Genomic DNA, 20,643 nt, shown 5'->3' with positions numbered 1-20,643 from the left:
CTCAACTTTATTTGTATTTATTACAATGCAGGAGAACAATTTTTATTGATTTGAATATTATTTTTGTGGGACTGCGTCTGTTGAATCAAAAAATCTTCCCAGTCACACTTTGAGCTTTTTGGCTTTCAAGGACTGACACCCACTTTTTAATTCATTATGAAATCACTTCTCTTGCAGCCAGAAACGACACTGTGTAACAATCATAAAAGTACAATAATAATAATAGCGCTATATACTGTTTCCGTGAAACGTCACACATCACCAGTATCATAGCGTCAAGCACAAAAAATATCGTGTTTGACAGTTTTCTTTTGTCAACTACAGTATACTGGGTGTAGACAGCAATAGAAACTGTACACGACCGTACACACTATAACGACGTCCACACGATTATAACATGTGTCTAATGTTGTCTACATTTTGTACTGGGCAATCGACAAAGGAACATTGTCTAACACGATATTTTGTTGATTGGCGACTCCATGGAGTGTTCTGTGCACCACGACCAGATAATGGATATAATTGGAAGGAGAAAAAGCCTTGGCCGTATTTTTTTTTGTTTTTTTTTTTGTTTTATTATCCACAAATTCGATTTTCGGTCACTTAGTGACCATCCTCAGTGCTGTAAGATACAATTAAAATTGTTAGGCACTGGTATTAACAATTTTAATTGTATCTTACAGCACTGAGGATGGTCACTAAGTGACCGAAAATCGAATTTGTGGATAATAAAACAAAAAAAAAAAAAACAAAAAAAATACGGCCAAGGCTGTTTCTCCTTCTAATTATAACGATATTTTGCGTACAAGTGCCCATAATAACTATGGACAACCTCTTGTTTGTTGCTGTGGTCCTCACTCGGAAGACTAGTTTGATGCAGTTCCGCGCGCTAGCCCAGTTTGTGTAATTGTCTCGATCTCCGAATAAGTACTGCAACCTACATCCATTGGACAGTCCTTACTGTATTCAGATTTTGATTTCCTTCTACACTGGATACTTTCCCTCAACTACGAAATTGACTAACCCTTGATATATCAGGACGTGTCTTATCGCCGCCCGAAGTGGCCGAGCGGTTCTCGGCGCTACAGTGTGGAACCGCGCTACCGCCACGGTCGCAGGTTCGAATCCTGCCTCGGGCATGGATGTGTGTGATGTCCTTAGGTTAGTTAGGTTTAAGTAGTTCAAAGTTCTAGGGGACTGATGACCAGAGATGTTAAGTCCCATAGTGCTCAGAGCGATTTGAACCATCAGACATTAGTCTAGTCCATGCCACATGTCGTTGCGGCATTTCTGCGTGCTCGCGGGGGACTCTACACGGTATTAGGCAGATGTACCTGTTTCTTTGGCTATAAGATGTATATGCAGAAGCAAAATAGCTTTTTATGGTGCTGTGGCCAGTCTCTGTTTGCGCGCGAGTGGCGTGACTCGTGGGAAGAGTCGCGGGTTAAATCGGACGACCGGAATCGGCAGGTTCAGTGCAGCTCAGGAGTGTGAGTGTCGGGTTGCTGTGTTCTCGCGCAGCGATGCAGTTCGCCGTCCGGCATGCGTGGCTACCGGCGGAGGTAGGTGTGTGCGCGCACGGAAACCGGAGCAAGAGGACGGCAGATGAAGGAGGGAGGGAGCAGGAGGAGGAGGCACCGAAGGAGGAGTGTTTTGCGGCGACGTCGCGGAACGAGGTGCAGAAAGGACTGTAGATCATTAAAGTGGGCCGGACGGCGGGCCGGATAGCAGCGCAGGAATGCAGGCAGGCAGGCAGGCAGCAGGCAGCTAGCGGAGCCGGCGTGTTCTTGCCGCGACGGTCGGCTTCCCAGTAATCGCCGGCGGCGAGAGATGTATTATTTATGGGGCGTCGCCGAGCGCTGCGCGGCCCGTCTCAACAACGAGCTGCAAACGGCAGCGGCGGTGCAGCAAGAAACCCGACCACCGCCGAGGGAAGAAAAGTCCCGCGGCGGAGGGGAAGTTTGGCGCGGGCAAGGTGGCCGCACTGCGAAAGGAAGCGCCGAGGCTGACCACTCGCCGGGCACCTGTCGCGTTGCGTCGCGCCACGCCGTACCACAGGGGTCTCCAAACTTTTTAGTCCGCGGGCCACAGTGACTCCTCCACGAAGTCATAAGGGCCAAGATCTACCTAGTGGGATTAAAGCACTCCACGATCACCGTAATGTAAGGCTAAAGGAAAGATGAAATCGCAAAAATCTAAGGTTGTGGGAAACGAACTACCATTTTTATTTAATTAGATAATTTTTATTGATGGACGTACCTGAACGAAATTCTGGCGTATTTTATTCTGGCGAATTTCACCGACAAAAAAGTGTGTCACTGCACAATCTTCACGAAAGCGTCCCGCAAAGTTAACGAAATCTCAAAATCATTGTTAGTAACACTATTACTGCAAGACGTAACAGAGGTAGAGTATGTCAAGGCATTGTTATTTCAAGTGGTACAACAATAAGTTTAGCCAATGTCGCGGTGTATTGGTCGCGATCGTCCTCGAAACTCAATTGTTGGCAGTATAGGTACCACCTCAACTATTTGGCGGGCCTGTGGTGGTGGTTAGTGTTTAACGTCCCGTCGATAACGAGGTCATTAGAGACGGAGCGCAAGCTCGGGTTAGGGAAGGATTGGGAAGGAAATCGGCCGTGCCCTTTCAAAGGAACCATCCCGGCATTTGCCTGAAACGATTTAGGGAAATCACGGAAAACCTAAATCAGGATGTCTGGAGACGGGATTGAACCGTCGTCCTCCCGAATGCGAGTCCAGTGTGCTAACCACTGCGCCACCTCGCTCGGTCTTTGTCGGGCCGGATGCGGGGGATGTCCGGTCAGCTAACGCGGGCCGGATTGCCGGCTTTCGCGGGCCGGTTTCGGCCCGCGGGCCGCAGTTTGGAGACCCCTGCCGTACCACACCGCACAGCACCGTTCCCGTGGCGGGGCGTCACACCGGCGCTACTCTTTAGGAATCTCTCACCCTTGCTCAGGCTGTGCAAAACGCGTATGATCTACATTGCAGAGCCAAAGAAACTGGTACACTCGCCTAATACCGCACAGGGCCCCCGCGTGCGCGCAGAAGTGCCGCATCACGACGTCGCATAGACTCGGCCAATGTAGTGCTGGAGGGAACTGACACCATGAATCCTGCAGGGCTCTACTTAAATCTGTAAGAGTACGAGTGGGTGGAGATTTCTGAACAGCACGTTGCAAGCCATCCCACATATGCTCAATAATGTTCATGTCTGTGGAGTTTGGTGGCCAGCGGAAGCATTTTAACTCAGAAGAGTGTTCCTGGAGCCACTCTGGAGCAATTCTGAACTTCCTGGCAGATTAAAACTGTGTGCAGGACCGAGACTCGAACTCGGGACCTTTGCCTCATTCTGGAAACATCCCCCAGGCTGTGGCTAAGCCATGTCTCCGAAATCTCCTTTCTTTCAGGACTGCTAGTCTTGCAAGGTTCGCAGGAGAGCTTCTGTAAAGTTTGGGAGGTAGGAGACGAGGTACTGGCGGAAGTAAGGCTGTGAGGACGGGGCGTAAGTCGTGCTTGGGTAGCTCAGATGGTAGAGCACTTGCCCGGGGAAGGCAAAGGTCCCGAGTTCGAGTCTCGGTCCGGCACACAGTTTTAATCTGCCAGGCAGTTTCGTATCAGCGCACACTCCGCTGCAGAGTGAAAATCTCATTCTGGAATTGTAGCGTGTCACAGTGTCCTGCTGGGATCGACCAAGTCCGTCGGAATGCACAATGAACGTGAATGGACTCTGGTTAATCAGACAGGTTGCTTACGTATGTGTCACCTGTCAGAGTCGTATCTAGACGTACCAGGGGTCCCACATCACTCCAACTGCACATGTTCAACACCGTTACACAGCCTCCACCATCTTGAACAGCCTCTGCTGATATGCAGGGTCCATGGATTCATGAGGTTGTCTCCACACCGGTACACGTCCAGGGGTCCCACATCACTCCAACTGCACATGTTCAACACCGTTACACAGCCTCCACCATCTTGAAGAGCCTCTGCTGATATGCAGGGTCCATGGATTCATGAGGTTGTCTCCACACCGGTACACGTCCATCGTGTCGATACAGTCTGAAAAGTGACTGGTGCAATCAGGCGACAGGTTTCCAGTCATCAATAGTCCAATGTCAGTGTTGCCGGGCACAGGCGAGGCGTAAGACTTTGTGTTGTGCATTCATCACGGGTACACGACTGGGCCTTCGGCTCCGAAAGCCCATGTCGATCATGTTGCGTTGAATGGTTCGCACCAGAACTGAAATCTGCAGCAATTTGCAGAAGAGTTGCACTTCTGTCACGTTGAACGATTCTCTTCTGTCGCCGTTGGTCTCGTTCTTGCACGGTATTTTTCCAGCCGCAGCGACGTTGGAGGTGTGATGTTTTACCGGATTCCTGATATTCACGGTACACTACTGAAATGGTCGTACGGTAAAATACTCACTTCACCGCTACGTTGGAGATGCTGCGTCCCATCGCTCGTGCGGCGACTATAACACCACGTTCAGATTCACTTAAATCTTGGCAACCTGAAATTGTAACAGCAGTAACCTACCTAATAACTGCGCCAGACGCTTGTTGTGTTATATAGGCACTGCCAACCGCAGTGCCGTATTCCGCCTGTTTAGACGTTTCTGTATTTGAATACGCATTCCTTTATCAGTTTCTTTGGCGCTTCAGTGTATACTTTATACACTGGGCGACCTCCTCTACAAAGGTGGTATGAAACTACACTACACCCAATGCACTAATAACGTATATAAATTACAAATTTATTAATAAAAGTCGTATTTAACTTTTTTCCATCAGACGTTTCCGTGGTTTAAGCCTTCATCATCAGACCGATTCAGATCAACCAATAAGAGGTTTAGGTGTTGCGTGTAAAACGTTTGGGCAACCAGTCGCAATGCCTCTAGTCGTGACACACTCCTTTACCTGCCGTGTTCACGTTATATACAACGCCACATGCACTACGTATACACTCCATACATTCCGTATATACACTGAGGTAACTAGAGTCATGAGTCAACTCCTAATACAGTGTCGGACCTGATTGCGCCCGGCGTGGCGAAGCAACTCGACGTGGGATGGACTCAACAAGTCCACTGCGGAAATACTAATCCTTGCTGCCTCTATAGCGGTCTATAATTGCGAAAGTGTTGTCGGTGCAGGATTTTGTGTACAAACTGACCTCTCGACATGTCCGATAAATGCTCGACGCGATTCAGACCGGCGATCTGGGTGGGCAAATCGTTCACTCGAAATGTCCACAATGTTCTTAAAATCAGTCGCGAACAACTGTGGCCTGGTGTGATGCCGCATAGTTGTTTGAGAACATGAAATCCATGAATGGCTGCACCTGGTATCCATTACTGTCAGTGATCGGTTCAGTTGTATCACAAGACGCAGTCTATATTCCATGTAAAAACAGCCCACACCATTATGGAGCCACCATCAGGCTGCACTGTGTCTTCTTGACAACTCGGGTCCACGGCTCAGTAGGGTGTGCGACACACTCGGACGCTACCACGGGTTTTTACCAATTAAATAAAATCTGTACCCATCTGACCATATCACTGTTTTCCAGTCGTCTACGGTCCAAACAATATGTTCACAAGTCCAGGAGAGACGCTCCAGGATCGTCTGTTGCCGTAGATCATTTATGTCAAATTCCGTGGTACGTCTCAGACTCATTTCTGCGTTTATTTAACGCAGTGTTGCTTGTCTGTTAGCACTGACAACTCTACGCAAACGCCGCTGCTCTCAGTCTGTAAGTGAGGGCCATCGGTCACTGCGTTGTCAATGGTGATAGGCAATGCCTGATATTTAGTGTTCTACGCCCATTCTTGACACTGTGGATCTCAGAATATTAAATTCGCTAACGATTCCCGAAATGGCCGGCCTGGGTGGCCCAGCGGTTCTAGGCGCTACAGTCTGGAACCGCGCGACCGCTACGGTCGCAGGTTCGAATACTGCCTCGGGCGTGGACGTGTGTATTGTCCTTAGGTTACATAGGTTTAAGTAATTCTAAGTTCTAGGGGACTGATGACCTCAGAAGTTAAGTCCCATGGTGCTGAGAGCCATTTGAACCATTTCCGAAATGGATTGTCTCATGCGCCTGGCCCGAACTACCATTCCGAGTTCGAAGACCATTAGTTTCCGTTGTGCGGCTGCAATCGCATCGGTAACCTTCTCGCGTGGATCACCTGAGTAGAAGTAACAGGTCCGCAATGCGCTGCCCTTTTATACCCCATATACATGTACATATCGCTATTCCGCGACTTTTGTTACCTCAGTGTAAAGGCTTCTAGCCGTTTTATTTCCGTCTTCTCGTTTTCCCGCTTTCGACGCGTAGAGCTCTCCTCTAAAGCCAGCTACTTCGAACCCTTCTTCTGGTCTCTAGGTAGATGTTCTTCTGGACCTTAACAGGATAGTGAAGATATGAGCAAGGGGAAAAAGTAATACACTACCTAAATCTGTCGGTGAAGCTAATGAAATTGTCAGGAAAACATACCGGAGGAGTTGGCAGGAAATGAACGGAGAAACTCTGGGAAGTTAACTACTGACCACTTGCCTTAGCGAACGACAATTAGCAGGAAGTAATTTTCAACTTACAGTGAAACTACAGCAGTTTCTCTTTGCTCAGTAGTGCCTTTCGACGTTGAAACACTGTACTGAAACAGTAGAGGCGAGACTATGACTAAAATGGAGAAGAAGACAGGAAATGTCCTACCTGCGATCCACTGGTAAGGCACGGGTGCACCTGCGCTATCCTTTAACCAAGAGAAGTTGCCGTGATGGTGACCACACTCACCTGGAACAGAAGACGAAAAAGAAAGACACGTCAAAATGCGGACTCAAACACAATACAGTACATTGTAGTCTTATTATATCCTTGCTCAAAAAATGCAGGTTTCCCAAAGGAGAAATTTTCAGACTGAAGCTACATCCAGTCGCCCACTACTTCTTGCAGGTGACACATTTGGGCCAGCTGACAGAATTTCTTTTCACAGTAGTAGTAGTTGTTGTGGTCTTCAGTCCTGAGACTGGTTTGATGCAGCTCTCCATGCTACTCTATCCTGTGCAAGCTTCTTCATCTCCCAGTACCTACTGCAACTTACATCCTTCTGAATCTGTTTAGTGTGTTCATCTCTTGGTCTCCCTCTTGCACAGACGTGCCCACACATGAATACAAAAAGAATCATCCGATTTGGCATGTCTATATTTCTGAAACTAGTAAATATATATATATATATATATATATATATATATATATATATATTTTGATGAACGGGAAACTCAAAAAGTTTTTCTTCACATCTTTTCCTAGGTGTTCAATATGCTCCCCTTGAGATGCACGCCATATGTCAGTGCGGTATTCAAATTGTTCCCACACTGCAGCGAGCACGTGCTGAGTTAAAGCTTCCACAGCTGCTGTTTCTGATGTCTCAGTTCATTCATCGTTGTTGGTAACGGGGGGCACATAAACAGTGACTCTTATAAATCCCCACAGGAACTGGCTCTGAGCACTATGGGACTCAACATCTTAGGTCATAAGTCCCCTAGAACGTAGAACTACTTAAACCTAACTAACCTAAGGACATCACACACACCCATGCCCGAGGCAGGATTCGAACCTGCGACCGTAGCAGTCCTGCGGTTCCGGACTGCAGCGCCAGAACCGCTAGACCACCGCGGCCGGCCCACAAGAGCTAATCGCACAGAGTAAGGTCCGGCGACCTTGGAGGCCAGTAATATAAGACTGAAAAATTTGGTTCAGTGCAACCAATCCATTGCTCAGTAATCCTCTGATTTGAAAATTCTCGCACTTTCAGATCCCACTGCGACGGTGCCCCATCCTGTTGGCAAATGAAGTGGTTCGAATCAGTCTCCAGCTGTGGGAAAAGAAAGTTCTCATACGTGCTTCCTGTAACAGTGATCTCGGCAAAGAAAAATGGACCAAACACCTTTTCCTCGAAGGGAACGATTTATTGATAAGTAATCAGCATGGTTTCAGAAAACATCATTCTTGTGCAACGCAGCTAGCTCTTTATTCGCACGAAGTAATAGCCGCTATTGACAGGTGATCTGAAGTTGATTCCGTATTTCTAGATTTCCGGAAAGCTTTTGACACGGTTCCTCACAAGCGACTTCTAATCAAGCTGCGGGCCTATGGGGTATCGTCTCAGTTGTGCGACTGGATTCGTGATTTCCTGTCAGGAAGGTCGCAGTTCGTAGTAATAGACAGCAAATCATCGAGCAAAACTGAAGTGATATCAGGTGTTCCCCAGGGAAGCGTCCTGGAACCTCTGCTGTTCCTGATCTATATAAATGACCTGGGTGACAATCTGAGCAGTTCTCTTAGGTTGCTCGCAGATGATGCTGTAATTTACCGTCTAGTAAGGTCATCCGAAGACCAGTATCAGTTGCAAAGCGATTTAAAAAAGATTGCTGTATGGTGTGGCAAGTGGCAGTTGACGCTAAATACCGAAAAGTGTGAGGTGATCCACATGAGTTCCAAAAGAAATCCGTTGGAATTCGATTACTTGATAAATAGTACAATTCTCAAGGCTGTCAATTCAACTAAGTACCTGGGTGTCAAAATCACGAACAACTTCAGTTGGAAAGACCACATAAATAATATTGTGGGGAAGGCGAGCCAAAGGTTGCGTTTCATTGGCATATGCAACAAGTCCACTAAAGAGACAGCTTACACTACACTCGTGCGTCATCTGTTAGAATATTGCTGCGCGGTGTGCGATCCTTACCAGGTGGGATTGACGGAGGACATCGAAAGGGTGCAAAAAAGGGCAGCTCGTTTTGTATTATCATGTAATAGGGGAGAGAGTGTGGCAGATATGATACGCGAGTTGGGATGGAAGTCATTAAAGCAAAGACGTTTTTCGTCGCGGCGAGATCTATTTACGAAATTTCAGTCACCAACTTTCTCTTCCGAATGCGAAAATATTTTGTTAAGCCCAACCTACATAAGCGGGAATGATGATCAAAATAAAGTAAGAGAAATCAGAGCTCGAACAGAAAGGTTTAGTCGTTCGTTTTTCCCGCGCGCTGTTCGGGAGTGGAATGGTAGAGAGACAGTATGATTGTGGTTCGATGAACCCTCTGCCAAGCACTTAAATGTGAATTGCAGAGTAATCATGTAGATGTAGAACCGCACAAAACACATTACATTTTGGAGAGTCCATCTCATATTGTACAACTTCATGTGGTTGTTCCGTATCCCATATTCTCCCATTATGACGGTTCCCCTTTCCATTTAAATGGAATGTTGCCTCGTCACTAAGCACTGAGCGTGGAAGAAAACTGTCATCCTCCATCTTGCCAAGAACAAATTTACAGAACTCCACACTTCGTTGTCTGTCACCTTCACGAAGAGCTTGCAGTAGCTGAATTTTGTATGGTTTCATACATAAACGTCGACGCAACACACGCCAGACGGACATCGGGGACATGTTGAGCTGTCGAGCTGCACGGCGAACGGATTTCTGGCGAGTTCTTGTGAAACTACGGAGGATGCGTTCTATGTCTGTGTCAGACACTCGGGGACGGCCTGGCGATTTGCCTTTACACAAATAACCTGTTTCTCGGAATTGTTCATGCCATTGTGTAGTGCTCTGTGCTATAGGAGAATCCACATCATACCTAGAACGAAAGTCACGCTAAACAGTTGTTACTGACGCGCACTGGCGCGAAACGTAGAACACAAAACGCCTTCTGTTGTCCCGACACCATTTTTACTAGAACTGAAGTGGTCGCACACTACTGCTACCTAGCGGGAACCATATAAACCTCAAGAGTTCACTCTTTCCAACAGTACGTTGTTCACGCACGTATCTCATATAACACAATAGTTACGATTTTCGTAAGTCGGATGATTCTATTTGATATACCGTGTATTTCGCAGCAGATGGCAAGTAAAGGAAACAGATTCTCTTAATGCTTGAATAGAGCATGTTACTGTGCACGTCTTTCTTTCACTTCCGGTCGAGGCCGATACCATTAAAAGTAGGACGCTGCTGTGACTTTTATGAAGTGAAATCTCCGGGAAGAAAACATCAGAGAAATTATCATCTCGGTTACTTGTACGGAAACGTAAAAAAGACAAAATGGCTCTGAGCACTATGCGACTTAACTTCTGAGGTCATCAGTCCCCTAGAACTTAGAACTAATTAAACCTAACTAACCTAAGGACACCACACACATCCATGCCCGAGGCAGGATTTGAACCTGCGACCGGAGCGGTCGCTCGGCTCCAGACTGTAGTGCCTAGAACCGCACGGCCACTCCGGCCGGCTCGTCAAAGACAGAAAAGCTGGTATGTATTTGAAGATGCCGTCTTTGAAACATAAGACTATTACTCTACCCACTGTTAGGTACCACGGAGGTGAAGTTGTGACACTGGCCAATAGTAGAGAACTATTCCAACCGTGAGTATATAGAGAACGCAACAGGGAATCGTAATGTTCCTGAATGCGTCGCCTCAGTATTTCGTCTCTAGCCTCCGTTCACTCCCTCAAGGCACATTCTTGTCTTGCTTCTGGAACGCTGGGAACGGGCTTCCGGCAGCATATCATCAAATGCGTCTGCCCTGAAGATGCCGTTTAGATAACCGGAACACACACGCTAAGAGCCATCATCCAACGGGTGCTCCGTTAGGCCGACCCGTCATTCACTTGTAACACAACTGATCTCTAGCATGGCACACAAGCGCGGACAAGGCTTTTACATATTCATACTATGCAAACGTGCGTTGCACCGTGATCGTACACTGTTATTACGTAAAATATTCTAACCTATACAAGCTCCCAACGGTCTTATTTATCGCCGATTTGAGGGGGAATGATTTCGTTAGAAAACGAGCAACGAGAAACTAAACTGTACAACAGACTGCTTGCAGGTCACTAAATCACGTTGTCCGAGATTATGGTTACGTTGTTTTTTCCCGTAGAACGGGTTGTAGAGAATAGCTAGAAATTGCGATACAGTTTTACACATTAGTTGGCGCGTAGCTCGTTCTTGTGGCACAAGCAAATACCATCATTTGCCAATAACACGTTGGATCTGCTATGGAAATACGGTCTGAATTTTTCTCACGAATCTCCACATACAAATACATTCAGAGAGCCGTTAGTTCAGTGCGGTGCAACATTATTTAAACATTACTTCTCTTTCCTCCGTTGACATCAGGTTGATAGTCTAAGAAATAACACCTCTGGAATAAACTTGAGATGTTATGTGATGTGGCGCAACAGTAAGGTTAAGTTTTGAATATCAGACGTTGCAATATAGTTCCAGCAAAATTCGCACTGGCCCACGAAATGCTTTTTTTTTTTTAAAAAAAAAATTTATGCCAGTAGTTTACCCCACGTAATTAATTCTTATGTGCGATGACCAATTTCAAGATCTGAGTACTTACATACGAAAATATTGTACGGTTGGGAAGAAATAAGTGAAAATTGCATCATCATTTTGTGTAAAAACGTAAGTCTCACGCACAAACTATTGGAATAGATATGTCAACTCTATACAACTGGAGAGGTGAATAAAAGAAGGACATGATTTGCAAAACAAGTCCTCGAGAACGTGACAGATAGTGGGGGAGTGCATTGTACATTGAACTACTTTTTCCGGATTTTATTTATAAATAAAGTAATTCATTGTTCGTGTGCTTCAGTCTTTTTCTGAAATTACGAAAATTGCTGAGGTAAAGCAAGGTTTTTCGAAATATTAAGAAATATCTCAAGGAACAACAGCGTCGTATACCCATGAACGAATATTCAACTGAAATTTGGAACTGTTGCAGTTGAGGAAAACTTATGAGTACTATATTTAATAGTTTGTTCCATTATTACTCAACTATACACCAATAATCAGTAACTGAACTAAAATCAAGTATTATCAAAAATAATTTGCAGGCTAAATAAATTTTGAAATAGTAGTTATTGAAAACTAAAACATGTGCCCGTTTTCCACACATTAAAGAAACGCTGTTAATTTCCTAATATCACATGTAGCGTTATAGAAAACCATCTTCTGAGTCAAAGTAGAAGATGGTACACAGACGCAGAAATATAACTTAACTGCCACAAGTTATGCAAGTGTTTTTAAAAATATGTAGAATTTTATTGGCCGTGAAACTCCGTAACTGGCGAACTAACAGTATCTTCCAACTAGCTTTAAAAGATTATTCAGCAGATAAATGTGTATCACTGAAAACATTTTTATAGAGGCTGTACAAAATACAGCCTCTTTTCCTGTCTGAAACGACACATTTCGTAGTATTTGACGACAAATCACCGAGTAAAGGAGAACTATGATCTGGCGTCCCCGAGGAAGTGTCTTAGGCCGCCTCCTGTTCCTGATCTATGTAACCGATTTAGAAGGCAATCTTAGCTATCCTCTTAAATTGTTTGCAAATGGTGCTGTCATTTACCGTATTGTTAAGTCATCAGACGATCTAAACCAATTTAAAAATGATGTAGATAAGGTACCTGTGTGATGTGAAAAAGGGGGCAGTTGACTATAAACAGTGAGAAGTGTGGAGTCATCTGCGTGAGTACTAAAAGAAAAGAGCCTGCTAAATTTCAATCACATGATAAATCACGTATATGTAAACATTGTGCATTCAACTAAATACTGATGGGTTACAATTGCGAGTAACTTAATTTGGAATGTTGTGGGGAAAGTGAAACAAAGACTGCGATTTGGTGGCAGAACACTTATAAATGCAACAAGTCTAGTGAAGAAACTGCATACACTAAGCTTGACCATCTTTTGCTGAAGTACTGCTGCGCGGTGTGGGGTCTGCATCAGAGAAGACTATGACAGAGGACATCGGAGAAGTACAAACAAGGGCAGTACCTTTTGTATTATCGCGAAATACAGGAGTGAGTACCACGGACATCATACGCTAATTGGGATGGCAGTCATTGTAACAAAGGGGTGTTTCGTTGCTGCAGGACCTTCTTATGACATTTCGATCATTAACTTTCGCTCTGAATACGAAAAAAATTAATTGGTGCCAACCTAAACAGGGATAAATGATTAGCATAATAATATAAAAGAAATCAAAGCTCGCACGGAAAGTTTTAAGCGTTCACGTACCCCGCGCGCTTTTCGGGAGAGGAACGGTAGAGAAATAGCTTCAAGGTGGATCGATGAAGCCTCTGCTACGCACGTATTTCTCAATTCCAGAGTAATCATGTAGATGTAGATGTCTCACAACAAGCAAAACAGTAGAAAATGCCTGCAAGAGCTTACGGGCAGTTTTCAGGAGTGTACCGTGAATATCAGGAACCCGGTAAAACATCAGGTCTCCGACGTCACTGCTGCTGAAAAAAGGTCTTACAAGAACGGGACCAATGACGACTGAAGAGAATCGTTCAACGCGACAGAAGTGGAACCCTTCCGCAAATTGCTGCAAATTTCAGTGCTGGGCTTCCAACAAGTGTCAGCGTGCGAACCATTCGACGAAACATCATCGATATGGCCTTTCGGAGCTGAAGGCCCACTCGTGTACCCTTGATGACTGCACGACAAAAAGCTTTAGGCCTCGGCTGGGTCCGTCAACACCAACACTGGACTGTTGATGATTGGAAACATATTACCTGGTTGTACGATTCTCGTTTCGAATTGTACCGAGCGGACGGACGTGTACGGGTATGGAGACAACCTCATGAATCCATGGGCCCTGCATGTCAGCAGGGGACTTTTCAAGCTGGTGGAGGCTCTGTAACGGTGTGAGGCGTGTGCAGATGGAGTGATATGGGACCCCTGATATGTCTAGACACAACTTTGACAGATGACTCGTACGTAAGTATTCTGTCTGATCACCTGCATCCATTTCTGTCCATTGCGTATTCCGACTTGGGCAGTGCCCCTCCCCCCCTCCCCCAAGTACTCTTACGGATTTATGGACAGCCCTGCAGGATTCATGGTGTCAGTTCCCTCCAGCGCTACGTCAGACATTAGTCGAGTCCATCCCACGTCGTGTTGATGCACTTCTGCGTGTTGTACCAGTCTCTTTGACTCTTCAGCGTTAAATATTCTATATTCAAGCGATGTCTCAAGAAAATATTTGAGAGCCAGTGTGTCCCTGGTGTACAGTTCGTTTGACAATGTCAGAGGTGTAAGATACTGTGGTTAGGTTCGTAACAACATACTGGGTCTGATGGCGAATCATTTGAAATGAAACCGGTTAAGTATTGTATATCCACCTAATGTGGTCACGACAGTTGTGAAAAAGAGAGTGGCTTTACTAATTGTTCATTCCGAGTACCGCAGATAGGTGAAGACACCCCGTCTTCAGGCCACGAGTGGCTTACCAGGACCATCCGACCGCCTTGTCATCCTCAGTGGAGGATGCGGATAGGAGGGGCGTGGGGTCAGCACACTGCTCTCCCGGTCGTTATGATGGTATTCTTGACCGAAGGCGCTACTATTCGGACGAGTAGCTCATTAATTGGCATCAAGTGGCTGAGTGCACCCCGAAAAATGGCAAAAGCGCATGGCGGCCTGGATGGTCACCCATCCAAATGCCGACCACGCCCGACAGCTCTTAACTTTGGTGATCTCACGGGAACCGGTGTAACTAGCAACTGCGGCAAGGCCATTGCCGCAGATAGGTGAGGCTCTCGTTAATTGGATAAGGACCACTTTGATTGCCAATCTTTCCCCCGAGGGCTGTCTTCTGAGGACGGCACATTGCGGGAAGTTGGTCTCGACGTTCCGCCTTCTCGTGTAGGAGAGGGAGGAACGGTTCCTGAAGGGCGGACGGGGTAAACTCAGGGCCCCCGAGGGAACATCTGTGACGCCCCGAAGGACAGAAGGGGAGGCCGGCATCTGGGACGCTGATGGCCGCAGGTGGCGCCGCGGGATATTGGACGACCAGTGGACTGGCCAAGGGTAAGAAATCCGGCGCAGACGCGGAATAGGAGGCTGCTCCGGGCTGCAGCGTGAACCAGGCAGCACGCGCTATGGGTCTGGCAGGCAACTAAGATTATGACCGCCATCAACACAGCGCGGGCTTAACACTGGAAATTTTCCATCGAAGTTGCGGCCAGAAAAGAAAGACTTGCTATGTAACTCACCCTCTTGACACATCCTAACAGTTTCACCTTGCAATGGAACTTGCCAGTGCGCCTCTGTGCACTGGAGAATACGACACAAATTACTTCACAACACGATCCAATGAGATCGAAATCGTGATTCTACGTTTGCTTTAATTTTGATGTCATAACCGAAGCGATATTATGTTTTACAAACAGACTAGCTGCAGTGACGAGCATTGCGCGGTATGTTTAAAATCTGCCACATACAGTGATTGGCCCTGTGCCTTGCTGATCTTCCAGGGAAGGCAAGCAGCATGGAAAATTGCAATCGCTTCTAATCTAATATTTGGAGTGTGCTTCTTTTATCAGCGTTCGATAAACAGAACTACGATATATCTGTTAAAATTCGATAGGAACTAAATGGTTTTGTATTAGCATTTTTAATTCATTTCCTCAAGTAAATTTTCGCAAACTTTGTATTTTCCCTGTACGAAAAGATGATTAGTTGATCCATCTGTTGTTACATTTTGCTGTAAGTAACTCATTGTGTTTTCGGAGAATTCGTCTCCTATTGTTTTAGCTCTGTTGTCAGTGTTTCAAGTGAGGTTGTTTTCGGAGAATTCGTCTCCTATTGTTTCAGCTCAGATTCCGACGTTTCATGTGGTGTTGTGTTCGAGCACAATTCGAACAGTTTACGTCACAATTCGGGAAATCTCGGGTTCTGTTTGATCTCCTGACCGACCCGGGATCTAGTGACTTTTGTTGGTACCATATTCACGACCTACCTTAGCGTTTGTATAGCACTGTGGATTTTAATAACATAAGTAATTGAGAAACATGGACTAAAATATCTTCTAGGGTACACGCGATATGTAACGACGGCAACCAATCAATATATCAGAGATTGCTATCATGTTTCTGTCAAAGTCTTGAGCTCCCGCTCGTCCCGCGATCTAGTTGCATCTGCATGTATATATAATGCACACTTTCTCAGCGATATATACTTATAAAATTTTCTCGGGCTTCCAGTGGCTTAAAATCCACGAGCTTGCGGCCGAATTTTCTTCAGCTATTGTCACGTGGCCACTTGACAATTGCTCAGGAGAACTCGATCGAAAACTCGTGACTTTTAGACCGCTAGACGCGGCTGGAAGCCAGAGAAAATTTTATCATCTGATACAGTCTACGCCCCTCCAAATGTAGCCTACGTCCATCCAAGTGTTTTTTACGGGATCGTGTAGAGATCTGAATTAAACTGGTAAGAACTTTTCCATGTTTCTGGTAACAAACCTCACCTTTATATATTACATACGTGTACGTGTCATGTCAGTTTCAAATGGTTCAAATGGCTCTGAGCACTATGGGACTCAACTGCTGTGGTCATAAGTCCCCTAGAACTTAGAACTACTTAAACCTAACTAACCTAAGGACGTCACACACATCCATGCCCGAGGCAGGATTCGAACCTGCGACCGTAGCGGTCGTGCGGTTCCAGACTGTAGCGCCTTTAACCGCTCGGCCACTCCGGCCGGCCTGTCATGTCAGTTTATTAAGTCTTACGTAGACAGTGCTTTTATTCTTGTCATGGAGGTGAAGTGTGCAAAATTTTATCAAGATTGAAATGAAACTGTAGATTTATATGAATTACAGAGAAACAAACAAACAGATACATACAAAGGTTGACACACAAGAGAAGATTTATTATTTTATGAAGAACATAATTACTGTTGTATTATCCGTGTATTTCACAGTTATATTTATACCTGGAATCATGGACGTTTAAAATTGCGAAGGTGTACTGAAGAGTTACGCCTCGAAATTTTTTGTGCGTAGTCTCTTCAAGCTCCTAAAATAAAAAATAAAAAAAAAAAACTTTATTAACAGTCTACATCTTTATTCTTCATGGTTACATATTTGTTTCTCAACATAACCACCCTGGCAACGAATAAATTTCTCCAACAGACACCTGTTTCTTGATACCGCCACTGTAGAATGTTTGCTCAGATTCCATCGGAACTGTCGGGAGCATCTTTGGATCATATCGTTGTACGGCCGTGCATCTCGCCGACTTCTCCGGTTCTCATATTCAACAAACTGTGTAACCTGCAGTTGTTAATAAAATCAACATTACACCTTTCTCACTCGTATGACATTTGCTGCCCACGTCCCCGTTTGTAATCCATTAGATATACCAATATTTCTATACGTCTTACCTGCGTCCACGCCTCTAGATTTGCACCTGCTGGCCAAAACTGGAACTATTTTTTTCCAGTGTACGTCTGTTCCGCATTGACGCATTAGCATATCTACCAAGTTTGGCTCCCATACGATGATCGTAGCCCACAATGGACCTCTGTGAGTCGCTGCACTTCAATTATTAAAAAAAAAAAAGTGTGTGAAATCTTATGGGACTTGACTGCTAAGGTCATCAGTCCCTAAGCTTACACACCACTTATCCTAAATTATCCTAAGGACAAACACACACACCCATGCCAGAGGGAGGACTCGAACCTCCGCCGCGATCAGCCCCACAGTCCATGACTGCAGCGCCTAAAACCGCTCGGCTAATCCCGCGCGGGCCAATTATAACCTACTGCTAGTGTTTGTTGGGCTCCTGATTGGGGCGACGTACTGTTATTGGCTGCAGAAGTTCGTGGTAGACTGCAATTTGAAAACTAGCAAGACTGTCCACTCCACTCCGCACTGTGTATCCCATGTAGGGGTGGGGCTTCACAGAACTCGCCTCCCCCGCCACCCCCGAGCATCCCTCGCTGTCCACGTTATTACTTCCACCGGAGCGAGGCATCCGTCGCGCTGGGTCCCTTTGCCAATATCTGCCCGTGGGGGTCCAGGACCCCCGCTTCATTGCCAGCCCGTCACGCTGGGAACATAAATAACGCGAAAATAAAATACCTCTGGGCGCTGGAGACACAGGGCCACGCCGTTCTGCTCTGCTGCTATCCCCGCACGCGTTCATCTCCTCCGGCGCATCTCTTCTTTATTCCGCCGCACTGCATAAAGCGAGCGGAGGTATCCCGGATATTGGAAGCGGGACACCCTGTCCCCCGTAGGACAGGACTCCAGTACGTGATGAGACGTCTCGTTGGAACACGTCCGCTGGGGGTGCGAGCTGCTGGTATGCCCTGCGGGTTGGCATACGCCTTTCTCTGCAGGGGCGAAGCTGACATCCACCTCTGGCGTCGCTGATGTGTCAGATGAGTGTAGTTCTTCTAAACCCGGCAGTCTTCTGCTTAGTACTACAATATTTCCCTCTTGTCTAAAAACACGCAATTTGGTGTCAGTTTCTCAAACACTCTGCCCGAGATGTCGTTATGTCGTTGTAAACCAATCCTTCGTATCCCTAATTTTAGAGGTTCGAACCGAGCGACGCTACACGCAACTCTTCACGCACCAGACCCGCACTCGGCAGGAGCGGGGATCGAATCGCCGTCTGACCATCCAGTGTCTCTGGTTCGCGCAATTAGCCTAAATAACTGACGGCAAATGCAGGGATGGTGCCCCTGAAAAAGATACGGCCAATTTCGTACCCTCCCTCTGTCCACTCCACGCGACAGCTCAGCCTTTAACGATGGCGATTTCGGTGAATGGTGTCGAAGGCTCGAAAATATTATCTCAGTTGACGTGGCACGAAAACCAAGGGTATTTCATCTCGGGTAATTTTTCTGATGACAGGACACTAATATTTAGTCACCTGGACCAAGATCCGCATCTCCTCAAACGATACCTGTGACCATTCTCCAGGCAGTATGCTGCCACGACCGACTTGTCCAGTTCTCTTTCTCACATCCTAAGAAAGAAAGTGGACAGAAAACATTTTATCTAATGCCTTAATAGCATGTAAGGCCTGCAAAGCTGACAACGTCTGTCAGAGCGGTATTCTGAACACACGCCACGCAGGATGACAGGGTGGTCGGTCGGTCGGTCGGTCCAGACTGGCCGTCTGTGCCCAGAGCAGCGGAACTTTGCTTTCATTTTTTAGATCATGTACTTCGGTGTGTTACAGTGAGATCGGTCAAATCCGTACTGAGATGATCCTGGACCACTGGTAGAATTCCCGAAGCTAAGCTGCTTCCACCCCCTCCCCCCCTACCCGTTTCCCACAAAACAACTTTTCTGCAGTATTTCCCTTGGCAGATTACAGAATTAATAATTTTGTATCTATGTTTAAGCAGTATTCCAAAAAAAAAAAATTACTTAAATTAACTTTGTTGGTGAAAAATAGTGCACACATCAAATTTAATGTGCTATTGTAGTAAGTCATTACAAACTGTATTACCTTCCTAAAAAAGATGAAAGTACAGTAAAAACTATATCTTAGCGTATACGGAAGCTACTGTACTTTGTACTTTCGATGCTTCAGTGTATGCAAGAGTTTTATTGGCGCTGTAATAACTACAAAATATAGCCGAGCGGTCTAAGGCGCTGCAGTCATGCATTGTGCGGCTGATCCCGGGGGAGGTTCGAGATGATGCTGATGATTAGTGTTTTAGGGCGCACAACAGCGAGGTTATCAGCGCCCGAGGGAGGTTCGAATCCACCCTCGGGCATGGGTGTGGGTGTTCGTCCTTAGGATAATTTCGGTTAAGTAGTGTGTAAGCTTAGGGACTGATGACCTTAGCAGTTAAGTCCCATAAGACTTCACACACATTTGAACATTTTGAACTGCAAAATACGAAAGTAAGACCGAAGACCAATGGCCAGAGCATACGTTTTTCACACCAGGACTCAACATAGATGAACAGTTACATGAAATGTATTCGCAGCTGCGAATATGGACAACCATCAACTGTATGATTAAATGGCGACAAAGAAAATTTATGTCGGACCGGTAATCGAACCTGGATTTCCCGCTTACTGCGGGCGGTGGCCTTCCCATGAAGGTATCCACACACTTCACGGCTACACCTGAAGTTCCACATATTTGAAATTTGTTTGTGAAGCTCGCACTTCTACCTCCATTACGTACATTCCCATACAGGGGAGACACGCATGCATGTCCTAAGCAATGTTGCGACGTACTTCTGAACGACAGAGGAACTGCAATATCGTATCGTATTGATGAACAGAATATACAAGCACAACGATTAGAAACTCCTGTAATGTAAATCTATTTATCAGGCACAGAACACTGCCTGGGCCGGCCGGGGTGGCCGAGCGGTTCTAGGCGCTACAGTCTGGAACCGCGAGACCGCTACGGTGACAGGTTCGAATCCTGCCTCGGGCATGGATGTGTGTGATGTCCTTAGGTTAGTTAGGTTTAAGTAGTTCTAAGTTCTAGGGGACTGATGACCTTAGAAGTTAAGTCCCATAGTGCTCAGAGCCATTTTTGAACACTGCCTGGTCTTTACTTAGCTTCGGTTGTTCCTTCGCGTTTCCACTTCGCTGTCATATCGCCAACACTTGACATGGCATGGTTTGGAAGGGTTGAAGGGAATCTGTTACTCATGATTGTACCACGTTCGGAGCGACTGAGGTCTCCTGATCGAACCATTGCGCTGTTACTGCCCGATTCTCTATTGACGATACTGCCCGCCTCCTTTTATACTATC

At 46.0% G+C, this 20,643-nt stretch overlaps 1 protein-coding gene across 2 annotated transcripts in view; it reads right to left on the bottom strand.

Annotated features, from left to right (window-relative positions):
* LOC124552442 (homeotic protein ultrabithorax-like) overlaps positions 1-20,643 on the bottom strand; it is an 879,407-nt gene that overhangs the window by 372,385 nt on the left and 486,379 nt on the right. For both annotated transcript variants that reach the window (XM_047126714.1, XM_047126715.1), the window contains exon 2: positions 6,736-6,816. In XM_047126714.1, coding sequence (XP_046982670.1) covers positions 6,736-6,816 — 81 coding nt within the window. The remainder of the gene's footprint in view (positions 1-6,735; positions 6,817-20,643) is intronic.

Source organism: Schistocerca americana, chromosome 10 (genome assembly GCF_021461395.2).
Source record: "Schistocerca americana isolate TAMUIC-IGC-003095 chromosome 10, iqSchAmer2.1, whole genome shotgun sequence".
Classification (NCBI taxonomy): Eukaryota; Metazoa; Arthropoda; class Insecta; order Orthoptera; family Acrididae; genus Schistocerca; species Schistocerca americana.
This window is presented reverse-complemented; position numbering and strand designations above follow the sequence as displayed.